The sequence below is a fragment of the Corvus hawaiiensis genome, chromosome 8 (genome assembly GCF_020740725.1).
Source record: "Corvus hawaiiensis isolate bCorHaw1 chromosome 8, bCorHaw1.pri.cur, whole genome shotgun sequence".
Taxonomy (NCBI): Eukaryota; Metazoa; Chordata; class Aves; order Passeriformes; family Corvidae; genus Corvus; species Corvus hawaiiensis.
In genome coordinates, this window is record NC_063220.1 from 6,883,950 (window position 1) to 6,905,574 (window position 21,625).

Consider the following 21,625-nt stretch of genomic DNA (forward strand, 5'->3'; position numbering starts at 1 on the left):
GTGTTTAATGTACTCTTAAACAGATGTTCAGTAATTTTAAACACTGTTTTAGATACCAAACTTACTGTATAAAACCAGAGAATAATTTAAAACTTTTTCTATAACTTACTCTAGAAAAATATGCTCACTTCTGAGTAAAAGCTCTACGAAATCCCACCTGCTCCTGCACTTAGAAATGAAACTGTAAGACTTTCTGGTTCTCCCAAGTAGGAGATGGAGTACTGAGAGCTTTTGAATTTTGATCCTGTTTCTGTTTAGCTCTGAACAATTTATTATTGTTTTTTTTTACTGTGATTGTGTATATTCTTAACTGATGCAATGAGCAGACACAGAAGCATATGGTTATACCAGATAAATCAATTTTTTTTAAGTTCTCAATAGATTTCCTCATGCAACTAAAAATATTGTTAAGTAGGTACTGAGGGGACCAGTTAATTTAGGTAATAGGTTAATTAAACTAAGGTATAAAAGACTTCTGTCCTCTTTTCTGTTAAAAGTTGGTTAAAGGACTGCAAAGCAATCATCACAGAATAGTGAATATAAATTAAAGGCAATGTGGGTCAGACATCTTTAAAACTTAAATCACTGAATTACAGACTTGTTCCATGTAGGTGAGTTCTGCTCCCAGAACTGGCAACTGGAAGGGAGAATTCCCCCCATTCAGGGCTGAAAGCACTCAAAATGAAGAGAATAAGGTTGATTTGCTTGGGGTTTTTCTGGACACACTTTTGATCTAGACTTTGATGAGGCGGTGGTGAGAGGGAATGAGTCACTGCAGAGCAAATGAGCCACTGAAGTGACTCTGAAGTCTGGCACGAATGGAGTGTAGAAGTCCTTCAAGTGAAGGAGACACTGCCTGCAGTGGCTGGAAACATTTTTGCTGTGCTTTGTGTGTGGAAGAGCTTAGTATTGTGCTATTTTAGTGTACACCTTTAATCCTATATATTAATTGAGTAACTTTATCTTAATTGCTTTCAGTGTAATCATCTGACTAATTCCTTGCATGAAGCAGAATTTTTTTGCTGTTTGTATCTTGCAATGTTTGTTAACAAACACTTGCTACTCTACAGCTTCTTTTAAATATTGCTTCTGTAGGGTTGTGGTTTTTTCACTTGCTAAAATTTCACATGAAGTTTGATTGATGGGTATTCCTCTTCATATTAATGCTAGGTTTTAGCTAGCATTTTCTTAATAGTGTGCTGTCTGAATTTCACTTTTAGACAAATAAGATGAGTTTGTGGAGGGACTCTGGTAATTTAAAAACAAGTTGAAAAGGCACTATAAGCATTTAATATAAGGCACTTCTAAAGACTTTCTGCAGAGAGCATCCATTGCTGGCCTGCTGCAGTCCAGCCAAACAAAAGGAGAGATATGATGGCTCTGTAAGAACATGTGCCCTGCTTTTAGAAGGTGGGGAAGCTCACAGGCTTTTCCTACTTTGGGGAAAAAGATGAGAGAACTGTGCTGCCTGTCCCTGTTGAGAGCGTGGATTTCCTGTGCATGGCTTTACAACATAAGGGAACCGTCCCACCCTGTTACCAGCACTCCCCATCTGGGTCTGTATTAGTTCACCAAATCCCACTGGGAAAGTCTTTCCAAATAAATAATGTCGTCTTGCGCTTCAATATTCTGACAACAGTTCAGTTCCCTAATATGTAATTGAAATCTACAGGAAATAGTTTAATTTTGGAAATGCACAAACTCTCTGTAAATTAAATAGATAAGTGCTATTATAAATTTGGAAGGGTTCAGAGTAGCTGACAAACATTAAAAATGCATTTAATATGAGATATTTAGCTCTTTGTATGTTGCTATGGAAATGGGTTATGTGTTCCTTTTTTGCTAAAGATTTTGCAAATTAGTTGTGGCGATAAGAATGTGAACATGAGTGCTTGTTGTAAATTAAACATGATGTTGAGACTGCCTTTTAATCCCATATTTGTAGGAAGTTTAACTAGTGCTGCACAAAGTCCTGCATGCACTGCGAAGTGTTTTGCATATTATTGCATATAACTGTATTGGTATTTTAGAATTATTTTGCCTTTAATTCACTGTTGTATAAATTTGTTAATTTTTTTTTTTTTTTCAAAATAGAAATCAAAAATATAGTAAACATTGTCTTAATCTAGCAAGGAAAATGGCTTGCTGGGGATTATTTCATTATACTGTGCTGCAGCAAAGGCTTGCAGTGTGTGCTGTACTAACACACTGTTCTGAAGTCACTTGAGGATGATGTTTTTGGTTTGAATGTGTAGGTGGATATGTCTGCATTCTTACTGGAATCAGTTATTTTGCTCTTCTGCTCTTCTTTCAGTATTTAAGATAGATTTGTCCAGGTTTGTGTTCTTGCTAAATAGGCTGCAGGATGTGTGCATATGTAAGCGAAAGGCCTTCGAAATACCAACACTTTTAAGTATGGTATTTGCAGAAATTGGAAGAGCTGAAGGTAGCCTATTGAATCTTCTGTCTTCTTCTTTGTCATTTTTCCCTGCCAGAAGTCTTGTTTCAGTAAGTTACTGAAGCTCGGAATGGTGGTTGTGCGTTCAATACTCCCATGGAAAACTATCTTTTTAATAGGTTTTAGGAAAAGGCGTATTGGCAGTTGCTGGTACTAATTGAAAAGTAGTTTATTAGTGCTTAAAAATCCTCAAACCTACAAGTACCTATTCACTCAAAACTTGGCATTATTTTGCAGGTTTTTTGCCTAACTCTTCTGCCTAATGAAATCTGAGCTAAGCCTGTATTTTGAGGGAGTAAAATCATTCCTAGCAGGTACCATTGCATGTGCTTAAAGTGAGAAACATGAGGTGGGTCTGAGTGGGGAGGTGGCCAGGCCCTGAAGTGGTACTAAGTTCTGTAGAGTCAAAATAGTGGGGTCATCTTGGTGTTTTTTCCCTACCCTTGTGATGCTTACTATTACTTTAGTAATTCAAGAACTATAAAGGAAAACTGTGAGTAAAATACCACACCAGTCAGTACATGCACAGGGCATATTTTGACTTGGTTATTTGGGGTATACTCATAAACCTAAACCATGGCCAGAGTGATTTAATGGCCTTGTATTTGTCATGCATAAGACTTAAAAAAAAAAAAAAGTGTTTAAAACTGAGTATTTTTATGTGACATATTTCAAAATGGTTTTCTTCATGAAGGAGTTAATGAGGGAGAAACTTGGAACCAAATTAAAGTTGAAGTTGAGTTGGATTTTAGGAAAATTGCTGGAGTGTTGAGTTGTGTTTATTCACAAAGAGAACAAAAGAAATGTCTTTCTCATGGCTCTGTACGAGGCTGTTGCTCATACAGAAACAGAGCGTCTTGAATCAGAGAGCATGGAGCTCCCTCCCAAAGTGTGTGCTGACAGTTAAAGGACACTTAATTATTTATTTGAGTTTCTGAAACTCTTCAGTTCAGCTCCATGTGACTGTTTCCTGAACATACTGTGATCTCTGAATGTGACAAGCAGATGCCTCTGATGGTTGAGCAAACAGTACTTATGAAAGACTTCTTTCTTATGAAATGACAGAGACATCCTGCAGGCTGTGCTGCTCCTCTTCTGCTATTCGTAAGTCTCCACACAAATAATCGCTGGGAGGCTGTGTCAGTGACAGAGGATGGAAACCAAAGCACAAGGCAGTGCTAGGAAATGAGAGCAATAAATAAAGACTGAAGGAAGGAATACCCTGTAGGAGGTTTTTTTTTTTCAAAAACTTTAGTACAGATGCTGTGATATCTTCCTTTGTGCGAGGTTGTGGCCCTTGCAGTTGGGATTGCCTGTGTGTGTCAGCCATGTGATGGGGCTGCAGCTGTGCAGCCTCTCCTCCGCCTCCCCTCCCTCAGATAGGGGCTGACACTGGAGCACTATCACTTAAAAACCAAATTGGTATTTATAACTCAGCATTTTCTAATCCATAAGAGAGAATTATGTGGTGAGATAGTCAGTGTTTTACACACGTTATCTTGAACATGAACTGCTTTTCCTGTGAATCACATGCTGCAGTGAGGGAAATAAAGTGTAAGGGCAAATATTTAGAATACCTGTATCTTTATTTTTATTTGAGAAAACTGGCTAAGAAGAGCAACTGAAAGTTTTTTACAAAGTGGGAGAAGACTCAATCTGTGTAACTAAAGGGAACTGTTCATTAGGGTGCACCAACAGCACTGTCATAAAAAGTTGAAGTTTTAGGGTCATAGCATATTTTCATCTTTCTATGCTGTGATGTTTATTCAGATGAACTTAAAGACCTGGGAAGATATTTACTGTAATAGGACTCTTGTATTGAATCATATTTGCAATCATAAACATACTGTGTGATTTTTACCTGCTTCCCACTTTCTCAGAATTTCCTGTGCTAGTAAATGTAACTCAGTCTATTCCTGTGAAGCAATCATTGTTTATATTGTTCAGTCTGCTGCATTTAAAAAGCTTTGGTAGCTCCTACTCATTTCCTTTGACCAATGAATATGTAGGAATGGCAGTATTTCTCTTAAATCGTGTTAAAGATTAATTACCATCCTGTTACCTTTTTTATAATTTTGTGTGTTCATATTATTTGTGTAATTTGAATTAAGAGAAATTTATTCTGTATTTTTCAGGTTCAAGCCATTTTTTCCATTTCAAGTATTGCCATCTGAGGAATATGAAGATCGAGACCTCTGTATACAGGATTTTCTGTTGACAGAAGGTCGACTGAAAGTCACATTAATTGAATGTACAAGGTATATTTTTGTGCACTTTTGCTCATTCTTGACTAAGCAAGGACCAGTGTTTCCTCAGTTTATAGTAATTATAGCTGTAGGCCAGTTCTGATTCACAAAGTGGCAGCTTTGGTGTTGTGATTGCACTCTAATCAAGAAATGTACTTTCCTTAAACTAAAAATGAGCAAAGGAAATTGCAGTTACTTTGAGAAACTTCTGTTTTGTGTGGGTGCAATCCTTTGCCTTTCTGAATTTTGCCTGGTTACAAGCTAATCTGTGCCTCCTCTTATTTGTTTGATTTGCCTTTCTGCCACACCAAATTAGGAGTCTCTTTCCAGGGCAATATAAATGTTGCAATTATATTACTGTATCATGTAAGCAGAGGGAAATAATTGTTTCACTCACTTGGATAAATCCAAATCACTTTTATAAGGCATTATTTATTGTCTTTGTCTTGAACAAAATAATGGAAAGAAATAAAATCTATTTCCTTCATTCATTGAAGAGAAAATTACTCTCTTCAAAGCTGGAGAGAAGGTGTATGGGCTCTTGGTTTGTTGGGGGGTTTTTTGTCAGGCCTCTTGGTTTATGTTAGATTTTATCCAAGTAGTGCTAAGGCTTTGATCTAGTCATGTGCAGTTCTATTCTTTATGAACTAAACTGCTTTGCAGAAAGACCTTTTTTTTTTACCTGTTCTTTTCATTGCTTGCATTCCCATGTCAACTCCTCTTGGCACTTTCTTTCTGTAGCATTGTACAACCACTTGAGCTGTATTTGCTGTACTAGTGTGGTTTATCAGCGCTGAGGATTTCTTGCTTCTAAGGGTTCTGTGGTGACAACAGTGGTTATATTTTTGTGATAGAATTCCTGCTTACCTATCTCCCTATCTTTGTGATGTTTTCTGTGGATAATCCAAGGATCCCAAAATGTCTGTCTTGAGTTCCTTGTCCACTAGGAGCATTTCCCCCTTTGCCTGTACTGAGTAAGGGAACTCTGATCTCTCTTCATAGCAGTTCTCCAATTTCAGCCCAGTGGTGCATTTCTTTTTATCCTAAGAGCCAAAATGACCGATCTTGCACTGTGTGCAGTTATTCTTGGTTTGGAAAGTAATCTTTTAAATGTTGTCTTTCCTGAATCTGAAACACTGTGCAGCATCAACTCTTGAGTTTCTTTGCACTGAGAACCCAGATTGCTCAGTCTGACATCATCATCTGACCTCTCAGTATTTTCAGCTGTCACAGATGCTTATCAGATGGCTGGGAGAGGATGCAGTTGCTGATTTGTCAGGTCTGGCATAATCCAAGTGTTTTATGCAGCTTGGGCTTTCTCAACACACCCTTCTCAGCCAAGATGTCTGACTGTTGGACCCACAGTAATTCCTCAGATCTTCCAGTTGCCCCATTCTTTTTTTGAACAGAACAACTACAACTGCTGTCCATAGGGTCCCTCAGTGAGTAAGTACTCTTGCTTTGCATCTGAAGGTATTGATGAGGTAGAAAGAGAAATAGGGAATTTTGGTAGTGAAAGAAGAAACATACAATATATATAAAAGTAACAGTGATCAAATTTCCCTTTTCCACCAGCCCTCTGTGAGTGGTGTGAAGTTGGCTGGGCCAATTCCCAGTACAGCACTTTGTGCTGACATCCAGGGCTTTTGCACTTATATCTGCCACAGAGGCCTGATCATTTTTCATTCTTTCATTCTCATTCCAGAATGAAAGATCACTTTAATTTCTGTGTGGTTTTCAATTTTGCTCAGTGCCCCAGAAGGTTTTATATTTTCTCAGTACAGTAGATGATCTTTGACTTCTGTACAGAGTTTGGAGTAGAATTCTTCCATCTAGTCAGGTAATGGAGTTCTGCTGCTTCTCCTGTTTGAGTCTGGACATCAGTGGTGAAACTATAGTGGTAAAACATTTAGCAAACTTTTTCTATGTTATAAATGGCCTGTTTAATTAAATTATGCTCTTCACATGACCCAATACTTGCACTTTTTGCGCTAATTGCAGGCTTGACCATAGCAATTTTCTGCTGTCATGTTTCTTTCTGTTGAAAGAAAAATTAAATTTTGCACATCTTTTAAATCAATGAAAGGATGGGAATTTTGGTGTAAATGAAAGGAGTATGTTTTGCTAGTTTTTATCTGACCTGTACGAAAACCTCAAATTTCTGTCAGTGTGATGCCCTCACAGAACTTAATTGTTGCAAAAATGCTGTTATCTGTCATTTTCTTCAAACTTTGAAGAAAAAGGGAAAAACAAAGCAGCATTCTGATAAATTTTGAGTTGTTTGTTGTTTTCTTTTTAAAGAGACACTATGAAGAAAGTAACAAAGCCTATAAACTCTGATTATATTAGGTGAGAATACGCTTCCAAAACTGTGCCATAAAGTGGGCACTTTTCAATCTGTAGGATATAGATATCTCTTTAATATATAGTTATATATAATCATGTCAGTCTTTATGTGCAGCCATCTTACAGGGTACAGCACCTTTGTTTGCATATTAATGGAGATATTGTTCAAACAAAAATTTTCTTAGTGTAGCAGTAGTTAAAATTTTCCCTCTGTCTTTCTGAAATTGCAAACTGAGCTCCAAACTCCAGCATGAAGAGCTCTTCAAAATTTTAATATGTAGTTGGGCTGTCTTGTGATGTATTTCTTCACCTTTCACCAGGTTAACAGGTGCTGTTGACCTGCTGTAAGGTGAAATCTCAGTATGGCTCTTTGTTTTCCTTGTGACTTTCATGTTACAGTTCTAGCTAAAAATTGTTGTATTCCTGTTTTGACCTATCTCATGTGCTTGTTTTTCTATCTAGTATAGCTAAATAGCTTCTGTGCTGATATTTTGGAGGGACCATAAGTACCCCTGAAAAATTGCACAGGAGTGTGTCTAAGTGATCAAAAGCAAGCTTGAGAGCTGTCACAGTCACAAAGGTGTTTTTCTGGGTCGGCTTAATTTTACCAGTTCTAATTATTGGTGAAAGTTGTCTTCAATAGCTTTACTTAATTTTCAAAGTATGTTTACTACAAATCTCCACATCTGAAAGAAGAGGTGTTTTTTTGATTATAAATATTTAACCTAGAAATATTATTTAACAATGTCAAGATAAACAGAGAAAATGGACATGTTTTTCTGACAGCTTTTGTCTGTATCATCTGAAGAGCTGTGTAACACATCACAGTCACAAATAAGGTACTTTGGATGAAAACTTAGAAACTGTTCTTGTCAAATGTATATAGAAGGTTGAGGGGGAATTATAATCTAACAGCTTTTTTGAATGGCTAAGGTTTGTTTGAAGTTTTTATTCCAAAATATTTATCTGCTTCCAGCTACTGTGAGATAAACTGTGAACAACTTGATTGTTGTTCTATAGCCTAAAGTTTATAGTCTGGGTTTTTTTCCTTTTCTAGTACTGATATCAGTCTGAAAAGCTTTGTAGCCTTCTGGAATAGGGTATCATGCATGAAGAACCACTCTTTCATTTGTTATAAATGTTACAAAAATCACAGATAAGAGGATCCCAGTTTAGTGAAATACAAATATAAGCAGTAGTAAACCGTGACTTTAATCTACGTAAGAACTCTCTTAAACCCAAGGAGAGCTTTGCATTGTGATGTTTAGGACTAAAGTGGACGACTCTGGTGGCTGTTGTTGGTCTTCTTAAAATAAAACACAAGTCCTTTATGGAAAAAATGCCAATTGAACACTTTGTTTAAAAACAGAAAACCCAAACAAACAAACCCAAAACCAAACCAAAACAACAACAACAACAACAAAAAATGGAAAACAAAGTAGGAAAAAAGTCAACTCAAAAAAACCCCTTAGCTAAAAATTCTGTTGTATTTTACATTTTTGGAGTTCTTCCACTAGAGGGTGGCAGTGGCTTTCCTTTGCTGTAGGGCTGTGCCTGTGCAATCTGTTGCATCTGGACTTCTATGTGTACACATTGGTACTAATAGTGTATAAATGAAGGATGGGGAGTTTAATGTGGTATCTGGGGTATATGTAATGGTATTACAGTTCTTACTATTGGCTCTTCTCTTTCAGGTTACTGATCTTTGGATCCTATGAAAGAGAAACAAATGTTCATTGCACAATGGAGCTGAGCAGTAATGTTTGGGAAGAGAAATCAAGAAGTTCTATTAAAACGGTAAAAAAAAAAAAGGGTGTCATCATTGCATATTGCAGTTTGTCTTGTGCTCCTGGTACATCATCTAGAAAGTGTGTCTTTAGGTAATCAAATGGGTGATGTAACAGGAAAAAAACAAACCCTAAACGTAGCAGACCAGTTACTTTTTAATCCACTGTCAAATTACCATGTATGGACAACATCACATTCAGTTATCACAACTGTGCTTGAAACTGTACCTGGTTTGAATATACTGTCAGCTGTCTAGCTGCATTAAAACAAATAGTGGAAAATAGGCATTTTATAATCCTGTTACATTTGGGTGGGGCAGTGTTTAGAAAGCAGTGAGTAAGATTCACCTGTCTTTGCCTGGCCAGTATTGTAAGGTAGTGTTTTACTAATTATTACACTTGATAACATGAGTTTAGCAGCATACAGCCTATAGACTGCCTGCCTTTTTGTGTGTGTGAGGGTGAGAATGACCTTTTTATATCTTCAGAGAAGAGGTGTGATGTATGAAAGAGCCTTTCAGTTTTACATTAGAGGGATATTGTGTTAGTAATCAAATTGAATTGGGCTTGTGCTGAGCAGTAAGTAGCATGCTTGTTGAAGAAAAACCCCTGAAGCTTTAAAAAGACTTCAGGTTAACAGTTGGTTTCATGTAAAGAAATCACTGGAACAGAAATCCCTGTCCTGCATTTTACCCTCTGCTGAGTGCAACTAGCTTAAGCATGTGCCTTTGTTATATCTGACTGGAGTTGTGTTTGGAGACCAGCATCATTTTCCACTGGAGTAGCAAGAATCCAGAATTTCAACGTCTCATTCAGTTTTCCACCATTAAATTCCACTTTGCATTGGTTCTAAAATCCTTCTAACAAATGCTGTGATACTTGTTTCCAGCTTACTGTGTATTATGTTTTGCCAAAAAGGGTATATGGCTGAGTAACATCTGTGTATGAAAACATGCATGGATCTGCAGGGTTGATGCTCTGGCAATGAAGGTGGCAGTGCATTGATTTACCAGTACGCTCCTCTGCACGGATAAGGCTGTGATTATTTTTAGGTGTTGAGTAGCACACATTCTTTTACACTCTTAACAACACAAGAGGAAAGGAAAAACACTCTGTAGACACTGTGGCACCAATGTGTTTGTGACAGCAGATGGCAGTAAGAGTAAATGAGTGAGGGTGGAATGGCTGCTTTTTAAAACTATGGAAAAGTACTCAGGGAGAGACTCTCAAAAACTCATCTTCTGTGTCAGCATCTAAAATGAAATGGCAGGTTTTTAAATGAAATGGCAGTTTTTAAAAATGTCTTCATGTATTTGGAAATCTGGCCTGCAGTGTACGGGAGGGTTTTCTGTGCAGTCCTTCATTAAGCGTGTTCAAACACTGCCAGAGAGCAGAGACTCCTTGGTTTGAGTTGCTGCATCTCGAGCTCAGCTGGCACTGGAGAATTCACTGTGCTCAACCACCATGAACTTGAGCCACTGGAATGGTGGCCTGGTTTAAAGATCGTGCTTTTGAAGGTCTTGATATGGTACAATACAGAAAATTAAAATTAGCAGTTTGCAGAACTACTTGTTGCTTCTTGATTTATATTCAACAGCTGTAGTGTAATCATGGAAATCTCTTTTCCTTAGGAAATCAGGTTACCTTTTCAAGCTAAGTTACGAAGTGTTAGGACATCTCACCGAGTGGTAAGAGTATTGCCAAAGATCCTCAACAAAGTAGGAAGTGTTGCTGACATATTTAGCACTGGAACTTTGTTTTTTTAAGAAATATTAACTGTGTGAGTAGTTAAATAGCAAGTTATAATGAAAAAAATGTGATATTTGTCCAAACAAAAAGTTTACTTCTATCCTTCTGATTATTAGTCCTAATGCAATATTAACCATGAGGCAGCAAATACTTAATCTTTCTAATATTAAATCCTTATTTTAATGCTCACATGTGCAATATTTACTCGAGATGAAGTTAGAATGAGTAACAACTTCAGAAACTGTGAAGAAGAAATGGCAGACAAACTTGAAGTGAAAAGTTAAAAGATATATTGTGGTTTAAAAGGATCTAATTTATACAAGCTTCACAAAGGCATGACAATACATCCTCTGATTCAGACTATGTTCTACAATGTTCCTGAGGAAAATTCTCATAACTTTCTATACTTCCTGACATTTTCATTCTTTTTATTGTGCTGGTAGTAGTGATAAAAGATTAGACAGATTTAATACTTTGTAATGAATTTTGGCAAGACTTTAATCTGATCCCAGAATTTATGCAACATTAGTAGATGTCACAATTGATTTTGAAAAAAGCTGCTGTGTTACTGAATATTTCTGGAGCATTATTGAAGTGTCTATTACAATACAAAGGTGTCTCAGGCTTATGTTTCTCAGGTCTGAAACACCAATAAGACTTCAGAGAGTGATTTGGCACATTCCCGTGTGAAACATTCTTAAATATCTTAATTAGTAGTACATGCTGGTGGAATTAACGTTAATCAGTGCATTGCTATGTAAAAATTATGTATGGCTAGGATGCAGTAATTAGCATTAGCAGCACTGGATTACTACGCAGGTGTTCCATGCTTAAATAATTAGATATGTCTCAATAGTGAGATACATGCTTGTAGATATGAAGTGGAGGCTGTATCATAAATGTGGATGGTTATGTCCATTGAACTGCCGGTCAGCAATACCAGATTTATTTCTACAAACAAAAAGAATTGTTCTATTTTCCCTTGGAACACATCTGTTCAGAGTGACCCCTGGGCCCCCTTACCCTTGATGAGACTCTTGCTGTGACTTTACCTGTGCCAGCACTTCCTGTATAATGTTGTGAAAGAACAGCATGATTTTTTCAGCAGAAATCAAAGTTCTCTATGCATAAGAGGGGAGAATATAGTCTGCCTTCTTTAGAACTGGCAGAAGAATGGACATAGAGATGAACTCGAGGTATGAGTAGTAGAGACCTGAGGTACCTGTGTAAGCACCCTGTGCATTGACTGCTGTGTCTTGACTGCTCTGTGGATGCTGGTGCTTTTCTCTGGATCCACCTCTGTAGAGAAGAGTGGCTCAAAAGTATTGTTGTACTGAAGTGAGAATCTTGTTTCTTACGAACTGCTCTGTTCATCTTTGTAGTCATGGTTTTTATCTACATCCTGATTTTTATGATAAAGATTAAGTAGTTTTCTAGAAATTGCAGAAACTATTGCAAAGAGATTGGTATCGTCTGATACTCTTATACCCAGAAAACATATGTAAACTGTAATTGGTTTGTACTTTTTATTGGTTGTAAGAATCTAAAGTAGTGAGGAGAGGTTCTCAGCTGCACACCAAAAATGTATCTGTTCCAAGTTTTCTCTTAGTATTTTTTATAGAAATTCAGGAGCACAAGAGAACCATTATTGATCATGAAATAATCAAGTTAGATAACCCAAAAAAAAGAAGGAACACTTTTAAACTCTGGTGTCAACTCGTTGTCTGAGGTGGTACTGTAAGAATAGCCATGGGTTTGTATTTCTCCACAGTTTCCTATTTCTACAGGCAGTAAGTGTTGAGGCTTTTTTGTTGTTGGTTGGGTTTTTCATTACAATTTTTGTGGAAATCCCTTCTGTAAATATTAACTTTAGCGATGCTGAAACTGCATTTCATATTCTGCAAAGTAAAAATTTCCATCTAAAATGCCACATCTGGTAGCCCATAGGATTCACTCTTGCAGCAGTTGTCTCAGGAGCACACAGATATCTTCTGAAGTAAGCTAATAATAGAAAGAATTAAAATAAACATCCCAGTGCTTTTTTATGAATACTGCTTGATGTTTTCTCCAGTTCATTCTGAACATTGTGGTTGGCACTGGAGTAACTCAAGGAGATGACCTTTAACACCATCTTTCAATCTTGCACTTTGAATTTGTTCATATGTATACCTAGAGATATATAGGCTATGATCTCCAGGCTGGTTGGTACCTGTTTATCAAAAAGAAGAGCAATATTTCTCAGCTTTTCATAAAACTAAATTTCCTTTATCAGGGATTAAGGGAAACTTAATGGTATTCCAGTACCATAACATATGAATCTAAAATGAAAAATAATGTAAATCAAATCCAGCCCTTCTGAAATGAGTTGCCTGAAGTTACTAAACTATAATGTCAAAATTTAAAGCAACTGTGAAATGTTAATTTGTAAATACATGGAGTTAAATGCCTCACAGTTGGCATTTCAGTGTGCTTATTTTACAGCCTGCCATTTCAGCATTTAATCCTATCAAAAGAAAGGAGGAGGATTAAAGCAAGAAAGGCTTTTTGAAAATGTCACTTTTTATGAAAATTCATGATCTTGTAAAACTTGGTAATATTTGTAAATACAATGGGGAATAGTTCTGAGATTTGTGCCTTACATAATATTCTGTAATCTGTCTTTCAAATAAACTTGAAGGCCATCAGGATTTTTTCAGTCTCATCCTAAACATTTAAGCTTTTTGACTTGGGGCTTCAAAAAGCTTTACTGTGATTTAATGAACAACCTCCTGTGAAAATGCACTGTAGTTCTTTATTGCTTAGGGATTGTAGAATATGAACATTAAAAACCCACACCAAAACCCCACTGACAGAGGGGTTTATTTCAGTGTATATTGAGATAGTTCTTTAGAACTCAATGTCATCATTCTAGTCACGGTCTGACCTGGTACTTCTTACCTGCTCATCAGAAGCTGTTCTGTGCTGCACCCCTGGGCATGAAGACCCTCGCTGGGCAGGCAGAAAGTGGAACTTGCCACACTGCAGCATTTGGCAGCAGGCAGTACTAGATATATCTATCATGTGCATCCAAATCTGGAGCTTCCCTTCCCTGCACCTTTTTCTCCCTATGTCCAAATTTGACATTGTGATCTTTCCCTGGAGTACTGCAGAAACTGACTGCTTGCAACCAATCTGACTTGCTGAGTCTCAAATTTAAAATAGTAGATGAAAAGATTCATGGATGAAATCCATTAATTGAGTGAGAAGAAGCTGTGCTGAATAGTGCTTAGTGCTCTCTGTGTTCTTGAACTTCCAGACCCCCAACTTTGAGAGCTGCCAACAAGGCTAATTCATGGTACTTGGGTTTAGGAAGAGTTCTGCAACCAGATACTTGTCTTGTATAGTGAAATAAGTTTGATTTGAAGCCACTTAATTCCAGTTGAAATCTCCGTTAGATTTTGTAGCCAAGTGGTTTTGCAGATGCCATTGGTGATACTGTCTATCCAGCTGGGGTCTTCCAAGCTGATATTTTGCAGGGTGTTGAACTCCCTGAAAACATGGCAGTGACCTCCTGACTCTTCACAAAGTTGTGAAAGAGGCTCCAGCCTTTTAATTGGTTGTGTTGGGTGAATACCCCATAGTAAGACTTCCCTGTATGACTGTTCCAGGACAAAAGTTACATGAAACTTCAGGCTTGCTCAGGATTAGTTTTGTTTCTTTAGTACTTTTTACAGAGCTGATATGAAAAGAATACTCATTTCTGCTGTGGTTTTATGCATGTAATAGCCAACCTGTAGTACAGGTTCTATGAGTTACCTTTCAGGTGACTATTTTATGTATCATCCTGGTAGTACCCAGTTCAAGTGGCAGTTGTAAGCTTTTCTTGTCATACTTTTTAATGTACAGTTTCATGTTTAAATATATATAACTAATAAGAAAACAGTAAATTATACCTTTTCCTTAGAAATGCTTGTAAAAGTAAACACTGTTTCAGAGTGTCACTAGATGTGGTACTGGTGACTCTTTTTTTCCTAGTCTTGTCACCTGTTCTGCAACCTGTCCAAATACCGAATGCAGTGTAAAGAGTTTTAAGTAGGTTTTACAGCAGCTGTCTTTCTCATTTGCAGAGAAATTGATTTACAGTGATAGCTGATCTTGCTAAATAAATAGATGGCTGATGCCCGAAAGCTAACTTAGTTTGTATAAACAGTATGGCTTATTGTAAGAGAGATAACAGTGTTTTATTGACCAGGGCACACAGAGTGGTTTCTGGGTAATTCAGTATTTCTGGAATGACTTTTTAAATTATTTTGTTACATCCTATTGCAAAGTTGCATGGCCAGATAAGCTGGCAGCTTCATTTGGAGGCTGCCTCACATGGCTGGAGTGGAAGGGGAGGGACTAACTTAAACACAGATATCTACAGCCATCTTTGGAGAAATAAGCTGGTTCTATTCTTACTGGTTTGTAGTTTGTCTTCTTCTTCAGCCATCCAGTTTACTTTTAAAATACATTTTCTCTGATAACCTTGTAATAGCTAACCTCTGCCTAACACAGGCTTTTTCTTTTCAGATTGAGAGACTGGGATCTGCTCTTACTAAGGAGGTAGTAACTGGACTGAAGCTAATTTACTCATCTGTATGGATGTTGTAATGATGTTGCAATGTTTCCCTACCAAATCAGGACCTCATCAAGTTGGGCATGCTTTCCTTCTGTTGGTGAACAGTTATGTCTCCCAAAATAATGAAGAAAGGGAGTCTGTGCTTGAATGTGTAATTACTGACCAGAAACGCTTTCCAGAGAGAAAGCCTGGGAGTGGGTAAAAAATTGTGGAAAAGAGGCCTGTGGCTGTGAGTAAAAATACTTGTTAAGAAATAGCAAGGTACTGGCACTTGGTGCTCATAGGCTGTCCTAAAACCAGTCATCTTCCAAAATCTGTGTGAGATGTGTGCAGGTTTGACACATGACAGAGTTGCAGAGTTGTTCTTTTCTGACTGCGAGTTGCTCAGTGGGAACTTGTCTGAGTGTTTCTGCCACAAGCAGTTCATCATCTGGAAGTTCATCTTGCAGCTAAGGAGGAGAAAATTACACTGGAGTTTCTGCAGATTGTCAAAGGATAGGCAAGTGCTTGTAGTTGTCACAGAACAGCTGATGTTTAACTTCTGCCCTTCAGGAATCTGATACTGTCCTTGCTTCCAAGTATAAACATCTCACCTGTTTATAGACTTTGGAGGGCATTAGTAACTACTGAGATGACTGTACAAGAAATCTCAGCTGCTTGGTTCTGATTCCTATTTTTATGTTTACACTGGCTAAGTTAACAATTACATTAGCTTAAACAAGAGCATCATCAGGTTTGATACCAGGAAGAAATTTGGAATGGCGATTTTAAAAAATATGCTTAATTAATAACTATAAAATAATTATTAATATGAATTATTTAACTAATAAACTTACCAGTCTTTAACGTAGGTATCTGATGCCCTTCAATGGGATAGAAATGAATTTTCTTACACCACAAATAGTTGATGTCTAGTCATTTTAAGTTTTGTGGTTGAAGTGTCAAAGTACAAGCATAAAATGTACTGAGTGACAGCAAAGCCTTTAATTTTGTGGGAGGAATTCCTTATTCTGAGTACACTCTAATGTATTGTAACTATTTTTATGAAGTCAAATGATTTAAGCAGTTCAGATTCTTGGACTCAAGGTAATGCAGTGTTGTTACATGTCACATCTTGCCTTCCTAGAATGTAATTATTTAACTGGACATTATCTTAAATCAACTATTTATCTTTTCTTTCTTTCTTCCTCTTCAATCACAAGCTAAACCAGAAATTAGGTGCTTGTCTCAGTGTTACAAGTCTTTTCTAGTTCTGGTGGAGCTCAACACGTGGAGGCCGCACAGAGTGTTTGAGAACAATGCTTGGTGTATTTACGTTGTTACAATTTCCGCTGGTTACTGCATACCAGTTACTGTGGCTGTTCTGTGTCTGTAGAGTAGCAGGAGTGAAATCTCACTTCGTAGGCAAAAGTGAATGTTAAGATAATTATCAGTGCAAGATAAGTGATTCTTAATGATGACCAAGTATCTTAAAAATAGTTTCCATAATTTAAAAAAATGTATAAGCAGAAATGTTATGAGGCAAGTGCAGTGCATGTTCTCCCAGAGCTCTGTGACGATGGCAGAGAGCACTAAGAGAATAATGTGAGTGGGCAGCGCAGCAATTGCCCTGGAAAAGCCTTGGGGATCAAACCTGGAACTGCCGATTCCCGTCACACAAATGAAATGACTAAAAGGTCACCTGGTGTATTAAGGTTAGAGGGAGCAGAGTGATGCTCTGCAAAGGCCACCTGCAGATCAGAAGTGATCAGGAGTAAATCATCATCAGAAAATGGAGCATTTCCCTTAATGCAATCTGGTAACAGGCTGCCTCTGGCAGAGTTTGGGTGAGATAAATAGAATTTATGAACTATGAATGTCTTCACAGATACTTTAACCAAAAGTCAGTATATTCAGATCTATACTTATGTCATCCCTTTCCATTTTTAGATGGAACAAATATCATGTCTGTGCACCCTCAGATCCATTTGATGTTAATCGAAGCTATAGATTTTCCCAGGCTGAAGGAAAGAAAAAAACCTAAGTCCTTAGAAACCTGAGGCAGATATGCAGAAATATTTTTGTGTGTTTGTTTGTTGGAGTTCTTTTAATTATAGAAGCCATCTAGAAGCATATATATTATAAATATGCATATGCACTTCTTGTGTAAAAGTAACTGCATGCACTTAGTAAATGTATATATAGATAAAATGAAAAACATCAGTTTTTCTACTTCAGTTAAATATAGATGGAAGTCTGATGCATAACAAGTTGAGCATATGTTAAAAAATGTAGGTACTTGCAAATACAATAAATGATCCTTGAGAAATTGGAATTGACTTACTTGAAGTTCATCAGCACTTATCTCTCCAGTGATCTATAACAGAGTCAAGAAATAACAAAGTTGATATTTAGAGAGCAATTGCAGAAATCTGTTTCTAGGTTCCACAGCAGTTAAATCACACATCTGTGGGAATATATCAGGAATAGTCTGCACAGCAGCTTGTAAACTAAAAACAATCACTTTATATAACTATGTGAGCTACATGTGAAGGGAGCATAGGATAGTATGGAATCTTTAAAGTGCCTGATTAATGTATGTTATCTACAGGTTTGAGAAACTCCCAGGAAATATGTGGTTGTACTATCACAAACATTGAGCAGCTGGCTTCAGCAGAAAAATTGGCTTGATTTCAAGCATTTCTTTATAAATATAGATATATAATCCAAGCATTTCTTTATAAATATATATATATATAATCCAAAACAAGATTAAAGTGGTATCTGGACAAGGTATCTGTTTGGTTACTAGACTAGAGTCAGTAATTTAGAACAGAAGGGAAGTAATCTGGTCCCAGCTCCAGCAAGGTCAGGGCTAAGCTGGCTCAGACCTTCTTCCTGAGCACAGTCAGGCAGTGCTTGTTGATAAAAGTCTTTTTTCTTCTAATTGTATTTCCACTTTTGCTAAATAGTCCATGACAGACTATACTGTTACACAGGGACGGGAGGGCAGCAGAGCTATCTGAACTGATTGTGACTAGTTAAAGAAAAATAATTCACAAAAAGACTAATTTAGTCTTCAGACTAGCCTAAGAATGTATCTGTAGGCTTGGCTTCAGATGGAATAAACTTTCTTTGTGTAGCAGGCAGTCCAGCCTAGAGGCAATTTTAGCCTAAAAACAATTAAATTGCATCAAGATGACACCTGAGGTACAGACCTGCTGGAGAGAGAAAGTAATATTAAACTTCTTCACTTTGGCTACAATGGGTGTATAGCCAAGACATGAAAACATCTATGATGGATTTTTATTCCTTGTAAAACAATATTTGAGAAAAGAACTCATTTTTAAAACAAGTTTTTTGCCTAGCTTGATAAATATTTGTATTTCCACTAGAGTTCATAAAGCTTTAGCTTTGGAAGAGAATCTGAAATAGCAAATATTCTGAAAATGTTTGTAATAACTAGGAGCAAACTTTTGGCTGCAGTTGGGAGCAGAGGCATTCAGATTCTTGCCAACTGCTGTGTAGAAGTATATGAGGAACCAAAAGTCTTGGTTGCATATGACTGAGGTAACCAAGAGTTGTAATTAATTGCCGAGCTTTAAAAATAGCTGCTAGGAGGAACAGATTTTATGACAGGTCATTAAAGCAACATTCCCTCATATCTAATAATTGTAATGAAAATAAATGAGATTTATCAGAAAATTAAGAACCTGATTCTTGCTAGGAAGAAAAAATTTACTTCCACAGAGATTTGTTTTATTTCTTTTAACAGATGGGAGTAGTAACCCATAAAGGCACTGGAAATGTGTCCTGGACACAATACACACTTTTCTGCATGTTCAGGAATAATTTAGCGGAGCAAAAGGCTCTTTTTTGATTTTGCCAAATCCTCAACCTGGTATATAACTCCTCAAATGCTGAGGTATGTATTTTAAATCTATGACAGAAGAGACTCAAGGAATGCTGCTGTGGCAGCAGGAAGAACAGTGTAGGGAAGGATGCTGTTTGGGTCTTAAGAGATTTTATCCTGGCCCTCCTTTTCAGCAAGGCAGTGGTAGAACAGGAGAGGTGCAAGCAAGTTCCTTTCTCTTTCTTCTCTTCTGTCTATATCAGAAATAACTCTTTGACATCGCAACTTGGCACTCTTATTTTTTATTTTTTCATTTTATTGGGGAGTAACTTTACCAACCAGCTTCTGAAAGAAATTCTTCTTCCTTTGGAAAGCTAGATTCTTTTTTTCTTGCTATGTGCTTTCCTGATGACTGGTGTCTAGCAGTTCTACAGATTACTAGGTAAGATTCAGGTGTTATGTATTGACAAATGCAAAGTTCAGGAGTATAAATTTCTGCTGTCAATAGAATGGATTGAATTTTTTTGTAGGTGGAATTTCTCTTGAGGCATCAGCATAAACCCAGAATAGGAGAGCAGTGGTTAATTTGTCATTACAGAAAAGCGAAAACTTCGCAAGTAGATCATGAACTTGAAGTGTCCAGACATCTTTTTATGTATCTATAGGTATCATGCATTTCTGCATAGCATTTATTAAGGAAAGAATAGCAGTTGAGAATGCTGAATGAGCAGGAAGCCAGTAACTATCAGTTGGTCAGAAATACTTCAAAGCAATGCCTTCTGTAAGAGAGAGAGTGTGGCCGATATGCAAAATGTGCGTGGGTGGTGCACTATAGATGCAGACAAGCTTTTTTTGAGTTTCTATCACTTCACCTCTTCCCCAACATCTCTTGAGTTCCATTTTTCAAGTATTGCTGCCATTTATCTTGAATATTGTGTAATGTGACTGTTGGCTAGGGGTCTTATCTAGTGTAAAGATTTATTTTTAATTGGTTATTGTCAGGACTGCAATTTTTTATTTAAAAATTTCAGAAAATCATATTTAGCCACACTACATTGAGGTAGTTGTGTCAACTGAGTGAGTGTCACTGAAATCTGGAGGCATAATTTTGATATCCATTTCAAAGTGTCGCATTGCTCAGTGGAAGAGTCTCGTCTGTGTATTAATTTAGCTATGTCTCCTTTTTTTATTCCTCTGAGTGTCTGTATACCTGTATAATGCCTTTTATTTTTTTTAATGAAAGCACAGTTATTTGTAAAATAGACTTTCAACTTCTGTTGGGAAAGATGTGTTTACCCAGGCAGAGACTTTAGCCAAGAAGGTGGCCTAGCTTGGCTCTAGTCCTTGTTACTCTCCTTGGCCCTGTGTCCTCAGAGCTTTGCTATTTGTATGGGGTTTTTTAAGTTGTATTTATTTCACAGGCATTGTATAGTGTTGACTGATTCTTTGTTCAATTTTCAATTAAATGAGTGAGTTGTGAAATCTTTGGAGAAGGTAATTGGCCACACTCCCAAGCAAGCTGGATTTCTGCTGAAGGAGGAGAGAAGGGGGAAATGGAAATAGAAGGATGTTGGGTTATGAAATCTGGTGGGAGAAGGGCCTGTAAAGGGCGTGGTACTTTACTCTCTGTGTAATAAAACCATAGCTCTCTCAATAATTATTAGCAACTTACTAATTGATGTTAGCATTATATTCAGATCATGATCCTTGCATGCCATTTTTAACCTGGGACTGCTTTCTACGCAAAATACTGTTTCAACTCAGAAACGTGTCCTTGTATGAAAATGGCAAAAAATAATGATGCTTCTGCTGAAAGTATCTAGATTACGGTTAATTTTGATGTTTGTCTGCCTTAATAGTGTAGACTTACCTGAGGTTTAATTACTTTGTAATGCTCTTGATCAAATGGTATGAAAGTATGTAAGTCATTGTCTGGTTTTGTGGACTTCAGGAGTTCATGAAGAAGGGCAAGCTGTGCATGGTGAACACACATGTTTATTCATTATGATTTTCTTTGAGCGTTGCAGACTAGCAGACTCCTAAAGTAAGCATTGATAGTTTTGGTTTTTTAGCTCCAAAATTGTCTTTCTTTTTTTCTTTTTCATGCAAAAAAGGCAATTATTTTCTTAATATAGTGTAATATATGCATGGAGGTCTCTACCAAATGTAACATTGCAAACAAATAATTGAAAAGCTGAGTTTAATCCATTGGTTTCTTGGTAGTTGATGTAAATTAATTACATTTTATTAATCAGAGGTCATGGGAATGGGAAAATTATAAGTCTTTTGCCATCGTAGTGCAGCCATGGGTTTACAAACTGCAGTTTTCCAGTCCAGGTCTGATTTTTTTTTTTTTTTTTTTTTTTTTTTTTTTTAGTTCCATCTCCAGTCTCCTTTCCCTTCCCATCTCTATATATACAGTCGTTTTACCCCTTTATTTTTTTTCCTCTAAACTCTGACTGAATGTAATTTTTCTGGTAGGTTTTTTTAATGTGTTGCAGAGGTTATAAAAAATATTGAACTCTAGTGGGAGGAAAGTGGCTGTATAACATCGGGAGCAAGCTGATGATTAAATTTGTAATTTTGTATCCGGAAGCTTTGCTATTA

At 37.0% G+C, this 21,625-nt stretch overlaps 1 protein-coding gene across 1 annotated transcript in view; it reads left to right on the plus strand.

Moving 5' to 3' along the window:
• Positions 1-21,625, plus strand: part of PDZD8 (PDZ domain containing 8) — a 53,489-nt gene that overhangs the window by 13,115 nt on the left and 18,749 nt on the right. Inside the window, exons 2-3 of the mRNA XM_048311528.1 lie at positions 4,594-4,716; positions 8,745-8,847. Of these exons, the coding sequence (XP_048167485.1) occupies positions 4,594-4,716; positions 8,745-8,847 (226 nt within the window). The remainder of the gene's footprint in view (positions 1-4,593; positions 4,717-8,744; positions 8,848-21,625) is intronic.